The 12,484-nt window shown below is 34.9% G+C and overlaps 1 protein-coding gene across 7 annotated transcripts in view; it reads right to left on the bottom strand.

The window, feature by feature from the left end:
* CNBD1 (cyclic nucleotide binding domain containing 1) overlaps positions 1–12,484 on the bottom strand; it is a 757,023-nt gene that overhangs the window by 192,806 nt on the left and 551,733 nt on the right. The window contains exon 12 of one of the 7 annotated variants that reach the window (XM_058444203.1): positions 932–975. The exons of the other annotated variants lie outside the window; for them this stretch is intronic. Coding sequence (XP_058300186.1) covers positions 955–975 — 21 coding nt within the window. The 3' untranslated portion in view covers positions 932–954. Of the gene's footprint in view, positions 1–931; positions 976–12,484 lie in introns of those variants that run through there. 7 annotated transcript variants of the gene reach the window in all.

The following is a 12,484-nucleotide window of genomic DNA, read 5'->3' as shown; positions in this document are numbered from 1 at the left end:
CATGAGAGATTTTAAAATGCGGATTATAGATATAATGTAATCCATCTTATTTTCTCTATTTGAGCATCTTTCTTTGTTTCAATCAATACTCTGATATTTCCAATTAAATTACTGGTTCTTCCCTCTAAAATGCCTCTGCTATTTCTAACTAGAAAAATACACGTGGAATGAGAAATTATGTACTTGGCATTTATGATATCATTTTTAACATAGAAATAATGCAGTAAAAATAACATACTACAATACTGAAATCTGTGAACCTCAGATCTCTCATAGAATTCTGAATAAACATATCTTTTGTTCATATTCATTACATATATTTTTTTGAAAGAATGATGACATTGTTATCTCATGGAATTTGGTAACCTCAATTTCTCAGGAATATACACATATATACCTATATATACATACATGACATAGAGTTATTAGGATTTGGATTACCAGGCATTTTATGTGCAGTAAATTATTTTAAACTTCTTTTTTTTACAGTAAAGATAAGGAAAGTAATAGATAAAATTCTCTAAGTTCTATGATCCAAGAACTTTGCTTCTCTGAGAACTGTACCTACATATCATTTGATAATGTGGAAGAAACTTTGGAAAATATTCTTATGGTTTCCAAAAAATATACCATTTTAAGTAAGTAATTATATGTATTTGCAAAACCTAGTATTAAATTCCATCAGTATTCAGACTAACATATTTAACCAATGTTTTGCTGCTGTGAATAAAAATAAATTGATTTGCTTATTTATATGAGAAACTCTGAATGAAAATGGGAAAAGTGAGTACCTGTGAACAACACAGAAAAAATTAGATGTCAATCTTTGCCATTTAAATTGATACACGTACTTACACTTAAAGAAATGCCAAGTGTACATTTCCACTCAGAACCATATCCAAAGGAAAGCTTCTTCAAGTATATAAGTGTTCCTGCTTAATTAGTCCTTGACATCTATTGTTCATGAACCCCAAGCTGGAGAGGATGCATAATTCTTAGTAGAGAAAATACACATTGAGATACCTCCAATTTGACTTGGCTAGCAGAATACAAGTTTTGACTATTGGTCCACACCCAAATTTCATTGAAATGGAAGAAAACGTGCTAATATAAAATCAAAATGATAGCATGTTGGAAAGGAGGGGAGAACAGACCAGTAAGATGTTGTATAAGACAGAACACACACGGAATCTGATAAAGATAATGATAATTTCATTTTGTAATGTTAGATAGGAAAAATAATACTTTTCCTAGAGAAGAAATATTTGCTTGGGAGATCAGCCAGTTAATGAATATATTAGGTGGCATCTGCAAATATTTCTTCATGCTCAGAGTGATTACTTCAGTATGAATCTTCAGAATAAAGTTAAATAATTCCACAATTGGAATGATAAATGAGTTTTAATTCAGAATAAGCCCGGAATAGGTTTTGTGTCAGAGACACGGAGTAGCATATCAGAACTTAAACCACCATGTCACTACCACTCTGCATATATGTCTCAAGGAAATCTCAAGAACCAGGCTATATGACAAGGGTAAACTCTGCAGCCTCCCCTTGCCCCCCACTTTTTATACATGGCAGCAGGGCTAAGGCTCCCATAAGCAGAATTGGCATTTCTTGATTTTCTACAAAGTTAACATCTGAGTTAAAAATAAGCACTTCAGCTACCAAGCTAGAGTCTTATCTATAATTATGCATATAAATTCAAGAACCAAAAAAAAGAGCATGATAGATATATTTCATGACATATTATTCTTAGATATTAAAAACACAACTAGATAAATTTTCAATGTTATACACTGAATGATTAGTAAAATTGATATTATTGATGATTCACCCTGGTAAACTGTAAGACTGAAGTTTTACCTCAACACGTTAGAAAGTGCAAAGAAAACAAAATGAAAAGAATGAGAGTAAAATTAGAAATGTGAAGAGTAAATCAAGGATTTTCAAGATTCATTTCACATATGCCAAACAGAGATAACAGAGAGATTAGAGCCATTAGAGTATCACGACTAAGGGTTCGCATGCCACCACTACCTTTCTGAATTAATCTCCTTCCATTTTAATCTATGCTCATTCTGTGCCAGCCACACTGGCTTATTCTATTCTTTAAACTTGTTTACCATGTTCTCAAGTCACATAAAAGGTGAATCTTTGCATATGGCTCTTCCCTCTTTTTGAAACACTTTTCCTTAAAATGTTTGGCTCATTCACTCAATTCCTTCAGGATTCTACTCAATGTCAGCATATCCATAAGGCCTTCCCCTTCTACATTTTATAAACCAATATCCTCCAGTGCTGGGCACTCCATCCTGGGTCTCCACTGTTTATCCCCACAATGGTAAATGTGTAAATAATCAAAACCAATTAGTTAAGTGTTTACTGACAGTTTCCTTTACCAGACTGCAAGCCCTTCCCCTGTTTTGCTACCTACTATGTTCTCTGTGCTCAGAGCATTGACTGGAACACAGTAGGTACTTACTTGTTAAATAAATGAATGCATGATAGGCACCAAAGAAATGTTCCTAAGCTTTGAAACTTAGGATGGAACTGTGGAACTATGGATTTGGAACATTTCTTACAGATGAGAAAAAACAGTTCAACTTTTTTTTTTTTTTTTTTGAGACGGAGTCTTGCTCTGTTCCCCAGGCTGGAGTGCAGTGACTTGATCTTGGCTCACTGCAAGCTCCGCCTCCCGGGTTCACGCCATTCTCCTGCCTCAACCTCCCGAGTAGCTGGGATTACAGGCGCCCGCCAACACGCCCGGCTAATTTTTTGTATTTTTAGTAGAGACGGGGTTTCACCGTGTTAGCCAGGATGGTCTCGATCTCCTGACCTCGTGATCCACCCGCCTCGGCCTCCCAAAGTGCTGGGATTACAGGCTTGAGCCACTGTGCCCGGCAACAGTTCAACTTTTATCATTAAAGAACCCACAATGCCTGACCAACATGGAGAAACCCCGTCTCTACTAAAAATACAAACAATTAGCTAGGTGTTGTGGGGCATGCCTGTAATCCTAGCTACTCAGGAGGCTGAGGCAGGAGAATTGCTTGAACCCGGGAGGTGGAGGTTGCAGTGAGCAGAGATCACACCATTCTGCTCCAGCCTAGGCAACAAGAGCGAAACTCCATCTCAAAATATATATATATATTTTTTTTTGTGTGTGTGTGTGTGAAACGAATTACCTCAAGAATAAAGGACAGAGAAAAACAGAAAACAGACAAATAAAATACAAGAAATAAAATCAGTCTGGCTTCAGACCATTTATCTGTAACAATGACCAATGACGCATTAATATAATATTGAAGGCTATTTACCCAACTTAAATGGCATTATAAATTCAAAATAAAAAATTTAGGCATATAAAAACTGTAAAAAATAAAATCATTAAAAAAATCAAAGCGAGAAAATAGAACATTGAAAGATCTAAGAAATAGAGGTGTAAGAAAGAAATTCAAGGCTAAAAATAAATATTATTTATTAAAATAAATAATTATCAATCATTGGAAATGTGGCTTTGAAACATTTAAATTAAGAAATTATTGATAAAAGAGAGTCAGGATTGAAGAAATTACTAGTACTCCTGTACTAATTTTCCAGATAACTTAAAAAAGAACCATACACAAAATGGTAGGCAAAACTGTATAGTAATGTATTTTATTCAGATAATATCTGTTAATATTTCCAAATTCATTGTGAATGTGGAAAAAGAAATATATGTCTGAACCATTGAACAATATGCTTCTCGTGATTTCTGTACATGGATATTTCTAGTAGAAATATTTTACTTTATTTTGTGTTGGAGGGGAAAATATTAGGGAGCCAGCAGGACCTTAGATTTTAACTCAGTTGTGTCTGTATATTTTATCATCGAAACATATAAGTCATGATTTTGGAAAAAGTTACTGTATCTCTCTAGACAAGAGTTTTAAAGATAATCTATAAAGAAAACTTTTTTCGAACCCAAATTATGTCAAAACATATTTTTTATAACAAAATATTTTCTAAGGGATTCAATTTGTAAACAGCTGTTTAACCATGTTCAGTCAGATATACCATTTATTTTTGATATTTACCAAAATAATAATAGAAGTATATATTATTATAAGGGTTTCAAAAATATAAAAATATATGAAATATAAATAAAAATTCCTATCTTCTAACACCTTCCAGTACCATTTCCCACCTTAAAAGGACCAGTTGACAGACATTGACAAGTTCTAGGAACATACAACTTGAAAGTTTGATAATGAAAATATAGGTTTCTAAAGGCATACTGTCAAATAAATTGCTCATAAGGACACCAAAAAGATTTCGTGGGTGAATTATGTGATTTTCTTGTTCAAGACAGGAAACCAAACCAACTCAATGTTAATTGTTCTGAGAACATGTATCCTCAGATTGTGTACTTTTTATTTTATTTTCTTATTTATTTATTTATTTATTTATTTATTTATTTATTTATTTATTTATTTAGAGTCAGAGTCTCGCTCTGTCGCTAGGCTGGAGTGCAGTGGCACAATCTTCGCTCACTGCAACCTCTCCTCTCACTGCAACCTCTCCTGCCTCAGCCTCCCAAGTAGCTGGGACTACAGGCGTGTGCCATCATGCACAGCTAATTTTTGTATTTTTAGTAGAGATGAGGTTTTTTTTAAAATGCATAACTGATACATAAATGCATTACTAGAAGAAATGTCCTAGTTTGTACTTTGATAATTCTAAATAAAATCAACTTAGTTTTTAGGTTAAAATAACAGTCTTAAATTTATAGTAATTACCTCTGTTTACAAAATACGACAGGTGTACCAGGTTGACTTTTACATTTACCTCTTGCTAACACATTAGTAGAAGTTAGAGATATAAAGAGGAAGATATTTTTCCTGTACTTAAGCAGCTTATGTTTTTAAATTTTTAAATTTTTTTATTGATGCTTAATAATTGTTCATATTTATGGGGTACATGTAGTATTTTAATACATGCATATAATGTGTAATGATCCAATCAGGGCAATTGGAACATCCATCACCTACTAGTAATTTCTTCAATCTTGACTCCCTTTTATCAATAATTTCTTAATTTAAATATTTCAGCCACAATTCCAATGATTATAATTTCTTTGTGTTGGCAACATTCTACATCTTCTCTCCTAGCTATTTTGAAATATACAATAAATTATTCTTAACTATTGTCACCCTACTGTGCTATCAAACACTAGAACTTATTCCTTCTATCTAAGTGTATTTTTATACCCATTAACCAACCTCTCTTCATTCCCCCTCCACCATTCCCAGCTTTTGGTAACCACTATTCTACTTTCTACCTCCATGAGCGCAACTATTTTAACTCCCACACATGAATGAAAATACCCAATATTTGTCTTTTTTATGCCAGGTTTATATCACTTAACATAATGACCTCCAGTTCCATCTATGTTGCTGCAAATGACAGGATTTTATTCCTTTTTATGTCTGAATAATATTCTATTGTATTCAGACATAAAAAGGAATAAAAATATGTGTGTGTGTGTGTATATATATATATATATAAACATTTTCTTTATCCATTCATCCACTAATGGACACTTCGTTAGCTTCCATATCATAGCTATTATGAATAGTGCTGCAATAAACATGGCAGCCCAGGTATCTCTTTGAAATACTGAGTCCTTTTCCTTTGATTATACACCCAGTAGTGAGATTGCTGGATCATATAGTGGATCTATTTTTAATTTTTTTTTAGAAAAGGTAGTGAAATCACTACTAAACAGTGGTGAAACCGCTGCTTTCTATAGTTTCCGTACCAATTTATATTTCCATCAACAGTATATTAGCATTCCCCTTTCTCTGCATCCTCTCCAACATTACTTGTTATCTTCTGACTTTTTTTTAATTAAGAAATGGTTAGCCCGGCTGGACTCGAACTCCTGGGCTCACATCATCCTCCTGTCTCAGCCTCCCAAGTCATGAGGCTACAGTTGTGTGCCACCATGCTCAGTCTCCTTTGCCTTTTTGATAAAGGCTGGCCTACCAAATAGAAGACGATGCCTCATTGTGATTTTTATTTGCATTTCCCTGATTATTAGTGATGGTGAGAATTTTTCACGCACTTGTTAGCCATTCATATGTCTTCTTTCGTGAAATATCCATTCAGATCATCTGCCCATTTTTTTAATTATTTGGGTTTTTTTGCCATTGAGTTATTTGAGTTCCTTATATATTCTGATTATTAATTCCCTGTTGAATAGTTTGCTAATAATTTCTCCCATACTATAGGTTGCCTCTTCACTCTGTTGAGTATTTTCTTTGCTGTCCAGAAGCTTTTAAGTTTGAAGTCATCCTATCAGTCTATTTTTGCTTTTGTTGCTTGTGCTTTTGAGGTCTTGCCCAAAAATCCACTGCCTAGACCAATGTCTTAAAACATTTCTCCAAGCAGCTTATATTTTAGTAGAAAGAAATGGTTAAATACAACTGATACATAAATTTAAATTATACGTCAGGGACAAATGCAGAATACAACAGATAAGAAACAGCAAAACCTTCACATCAAGTGGGTGTCATGGAGCAAAGGGTGCTGAGGGCATTGGAAAAGAAAGACTTCAGAGAGAAAGTTTCACATAGGCAGGATTTCAAAGATGAACTTAGGCTGATGAGAGAATGCAACATAGGCAAGGCATAGAAGTGTGAAATAAGATGGTGTATTTAGCAAATTTCAAGCAATTCAGCATGAGTAGAGCATTGATATGGTCTGGCTCTATGTCCCCACCCAAATCTCATCTTGAATTGTAATCCGAATGGTAAACCCCATGTGTTGAGGGAGGACCTTGTAGGAGGTAATTGGATCATGGGGGCAGTTCCCCCATGCTGCTCTCATGATAGTGAGTGAGTTCTTATGAGCTCTGATGGTTTTATAAAGGGCTCTTTCATCTTTGCTCAGCACTTCTCTCTCCTACTGCTTTGTGAAGAACATGTTTGCTTCCCCTTCTGCCATGTTTGTAAGTTTCCTGAGGCCTCCCCAGCCATGTGGAACTGTGAGTCAATTAAATCTCTTTCTTTTAAAAATTACCCAGTCTCGAGCATTTCTTTATAGCAGTGTGTAAACAGACTAATACAAACATAAAGAAGAATAAATAGCAGGAGCAAATGCTGGAGAAACTGGCAGGGGCTTTTAGTAACTAAGTCACTTGGACTTTCACATATAAGCTATGGATATGAATAAGTGGGTTTTAGAAGTGATAGGCATTTAAAAATATGCAAGTCTATGTAAGATTTTCTAAATCATCTATAATCATGTATTGCATGTACTCTCTAAGCAATATGAGCTGCTTTTTTTTTTTTTTTTTTGAGACGGAGTCTCGCTCTGTCACCCAGGCTGGAGTGCAGTGGCGCAATCTCGGCTCACTGCAAGCTCCGCCTCCCGGGTTCCCGCCATTCTCTTGCCTCAGCCTCCTGAGTAGCTGGGACTACAGGCGCCCACCACCACGCCCGGCTAATTTTTTGTATTTTTAGTAGAGACGGGGTTTCACCGTGGTCTCGATCTCCTGACCTCGTGATCCGCCCGCCTCGGCCTCCCAAAGTGCTGGGATTACAAGCGTGAGCCACCGCGCCCGGCCGAGCTGCTCTTATATATCTCACTATATGTAACCCAGACCCATGGGTAATAATTTTTTCATGTATAAAGTAAATCATTAACTTATTGATTTAAAAACATTTACTATGTATTTTATTATGTGCCATATACAAGAATAACAGAACTAAACATGCAAAATCATACTCTCAGAGAGTTTATAGTCTGGTCACTGTAGGGGAAAATATACAAATTAAAACATCCCAATAAATATTTGCGTCATATGATGTAGAAGATGTAGAAGCAAATGGGGAAGGTGATCAGTGGTCAATAACTTCAAGGCCCAGCAAAGTCTCACTAATGCCAGTGACACTGGAGCTTATTATAAAGAATAAGTCTATGTCACAGTTATGAAATGAACAAAGAATATTCATGGCCAAGGGCAGTGGCTCATGCCTGTAAGCCCAGCACTTTGGGAGGATGAGGTGGGCAGATTGCTTGAGCCCAAGAATTTGAAACCAGCCTGGGCAAGGTGATAAAACACCATCTTTATAAAAAATACAAAACAATATTTATCAGGGCATGGGGGGCGGTGCACAACTTTCATCCTAACTAGTTGGGAGGCTGAGGTGGGAAAATCGCTTGAGCCTGGGGAGTGGAGGCTGGAGTGAGCCAAGATCATGCCACTGCACTCAGTCTGGGTGACAGAGCAAGATTTTGTTTCAAAAAGGGAAAAAAAAAGAAAAAGATAAAAGGATATTGAAGGCAGAGCAAGCAGCGTAAGTAAAGACACAGATACACAAGTCAGCACACTGACAACTAAAAGGAATTCACTGTGGTAGGATAAGAGAGTTTTAAAGTGTTCAGTGAAGTGAGATAAGGGGCAAGAGAAACGGGGAGGAGCTTATCTGTTTTTATACCATGTTAAGAAATTTAGTTTTGATTCTATAAGCAAAGAGCAGTCACTGGAAAAAATGTAAAACATCTAAAGTGTCATAATCAGAGGTGTTTATTTAGACAGTTTTCTTTGGAAACAGTACAGAGAATGAATTTGTAGAGGTTAAAAGCATTGTGTCTAAAATCAGACAGACAAACATGGCTTTAGGTGTCATTTCCAGCCTTGTCAGCTGTGCAGCTTTGGATAAATCCTTCATCTTTGTGAGTCTCAGTTTCATCATCTTCAAAATGGGAATCATAATTCTCTATGTTTCATAGGATTGTCACGGAGTTTAAAAAAATAATAGATGTAAACCGTTTAGTACATTTTCTAGCAGTTTTGTGGATGATCAAGAAAATTACTCCCACAGGCAAGAAAACAACTAAAGTATACATCAGTGTGGCCTAAATTTTAACTCCATCAAGGTATTACATAACCTTATCCTCAAATAGATTATGAAATCCACTAAGGAGATGGAATTTTCTTATTTATTTTTAATTCACTTATTCCTGAGAATTTAAGAAAAGCTTTTCTAAATGTAAGTGTTCTATGTAAGTCTGTTAAAGACTACAGATAAAATCTTAGACACATAAGTGGTTACTTTTGACATTTTAATCTAACATTTATGAACAAGTAACTTGTTGGTTGCTTGATATTCATCCTTTCTAAACTAAAACCATTTTAAAAATATCCTATTAATATGTTTTGTTAAGTTTAGAATAAATCTCATAAGTATCATCATTTATTTTTATAACAAGTTATTTTTGTAATTCAGTAGTTTTGCTATTACAGTGAGAATTAAATGAATCAGTAAATTCAGATTTGCTTTCTTTTATTGTTAGAATTAAAACAGAATTATGCATAAAACATCATTTTGGTTCCTCTAATAATGTTAAATTTTATTATTTTTCGGCTATGATATAAAATGTTATCTATAAATATGTGCTATCAGACAGGCTGTAGTACATATGTATCTATCTTGAAATATAAAGCATCATGCTTAATCTTGAGGTATGAAAAGTAGCCCATTAGGAACATGGTATATATCTATATATACATTTATATCTATCTATGTCTATAAAATATAACCAACCCTCATTTTTCCTATATTATATTGTCAAATATACAGCAACTATTTCTCAGATCTCCCTTCCTCCAACTTCAACATTTTTAGAACTGGATAGCCCCTTTCAGAGTCTAGATAGGAAAAAAAATAGAGGAAAACCTCCGAGCAGGTCATACACATACTCAGGCAAGTTCATTGTAGTTTTTGTTGTTCTGCAATGTTATTCTATTATGTATAGCGCTACTATTTTTTCTCACAAGCTATGCATCATCTTTGTTTAAAAGCTATGATTCCAAAGGAAGGGGTTGGGTCTACTTTCTCCTGCCTTCCACAGGGTTGTTGAATGGTTTCTAGCTTGGCCTAAATTTGTCCTGATTGTTTTGTGGTTGGTGTTTGTGTAATAAAAATGATGTATCAGAATCCTGCATTCGAAAGTAGGAAATTGGATAATATGCTTGTGCTTTTGGCTGCAAAATATAGGCAGGCTGTCACACTTTATGCAATCTACAACCTTCACATTGCCTCTGTGCACACTGACTAGGCTGCATTGAGATAGTCCAGATGTGACAGATGCATGAATCCCACTGAGCTGATCTTTATTCTGGAGGAAATCCCAGAATATTCTGGCCAGATAGAGGTGAAAGAAAAATCTTAGAGTTACATCATGTACAACTTTTAGTCCAGAAGTAATAATGAATTGCTTGCTTTGTTTATTTATATTTGATATTTATAAGACAACACCCATTGTGAAATGCCACAGGGCATATATATTATGAAAAATAAACAAAATGTTAAAAGCCAAAAGTCATTTTTAATTAACATATCAATTGTGAAAAGTTCAACAGAACAGATGTCTCTAGTTTTGTGCCCAGAAGTTCAATGAACTGGAGTTCTGTCAGGTCAAGAGAAAAATAAAATAGTGCAACTGACTAAAGGCCTTGAGACTCTAAACAGGAGGACTCTTGTTGATTTTACCCTCTGTGGTTGTACATAGATATAGATATCCCTCTAAAAATATCAAAGGCTCATGCCATATGGAGGTTTATAGAATATATTAAAATTATATTACTGAAGAGTTACATTTATGTTACATCATTTCAATATACAAGTTCTGAAGCCACTGAACTAAGCGTACCTGGCGTAAGTCACCAGCATCAAACCCTTCCTATACTCATACCACCAATCTATTTTCACGAGTTATTTGGGTGAAATACAGATTACATAAATTCCTACTTAAAAACCCAGTGGCATCCTAGTGATGTTAGGAGGAGATTCTGATGAATAAAAATCAAGCCTCTTGCAAAATGTGACACCAGATTACTTCCCAGCCTCCTGTCTCATATAAATCTATCACATTCTCTTCATTTCAACCTTGTGTTTTTGTTACTAAGTTAATGCTTCAATGTGGTGCTCCAAATATAGATTACCACCCCACTTCCTACCATCACCATATAAAAAGTCCTGCTTATTCTTCTATACTTAGATAGTATACTACATTTTTCATGTAGCTTCACTCCCTCTACAATTCTTTATAATTTCTACCAGCAAAACTAGCTGTTCCTTCCTCCTAGCCCCCTGTTCTGAGTAAGAATGCATTCAAGTCTTATACTTTCATGGCTTAAAGAACTCCAAGGTTGATTCAATTTATGTATACAAAGTCTGTAGGTAACTAGTCCAATTCACCAATGTAGTTAAGAAAGTGGGCTCTTGCTGTCTTTATAGTACAACATCTTTTTGTGCTACATGGTAACAATATGGTCACAGCCTGTGTTCTAGCAGAAAGAATGGGAAGAGCCAAAAACCTTTTGCTACTGAGATATTGTCTGTTTCTGTAAAAGTCAAGCCCACTACAGAGAACACCTCTAAATACTTCATTGGTTGGAACAAGACCACATGATCATCACTACCAGCAAAAGAGTCTGAGAAGATAAATATTTTTAAATTTCAGAATCTGGAGAAAAGATTGAAAACATGGGGATGTGAGGGACTTCAAACTATCTCCCGAACTGCCATAAAACTGAACAGTTTTGCTGTTGGATCACAGGCGTGTTAGAGTCTGTGTCTAATTTTAAGTCCCTTGAAGAAAAGGACTGTTACTTTAATAATTTTATCCCTGATGTCGAGAACATTTTCAAACTCTGTTTAATAAATTGATAGTGCCAAGAAGGAGAAGATGTCCTTGTTAAAACCCCTGGCTTTGAATGAGACACTAGAGGGCTATATACTAGAAGAGCGCAATCTGAAAATAGACTAGTCTTGATTAAATCAAGGTAATCTTCTCATCACTTTTCTGCCAACTAGAAAAAAAAAGATTATACTCTCTCTGAAACAAAATAATATTATTCAGAGGCTTTGTAAGTATTTTATATACAAAGTCCAACATTCATCTAAAAGTGTCTGTATTAATTTCCTATTATTCCTGTAACAAATAACCAGTAACTTATTGGTAAATTTTTCTCTTAAAATAAGTTTCATCGGACTGAAATCAAGTTGTCAGTAGGGATGCACTCTCTCCAGAGGCACTAGGAGAGCATCCAGGTAATTACCTTTTCCAGATTCTGGAAGCTCTACTATTTCCTTAGTTTGTGGCCCCATATCACATTGCCTTTTCTCCCTCTGCTTACATCACCATATCATCATCTTTTATTTCCTCTTCTGTCTTCAAATCCCCCTTTGTCCCCTTATAAGTATACATTGCACACGTAGGGCCCGCTGGAAGGTCCAGATACTGGTATTAAAATGAATTTTTAAATAACTTTGGTATTAATAGATAAAAATATAATGAATACACCAGAAAACTGGAATTATAAAAATAAATATCATAGAACTAAATATATAAATTTAAAAGAAAATTAGAAAAAGTATAGATTAGTAAACTGGAAGATATATCAACAGAAAACATCTAAGTTACCAC

This window comes from Hylobates moloch, unplaced genomic scaffold, assembly GCF_009828535.3.
Source record: "Hylobates moloch isolate HMO894 unplaced genomic scaffold, HMol_V3 SCAFFOLD_9, whole genome shotgun sequence".
In the NCBI taxonomy this organism is placed as follows: domain Eukaryota; kingdom Metazoa; phylum Chordata; class Mammalia; order Primates; family Hylobatidae; genus Hylobates; species Hylobates moloch.
The sequence above is the reverse complement of the archived record's forward strand: the minus strand, read 5'-3'. Positions and strand labels throughout refer to the sequence as shown.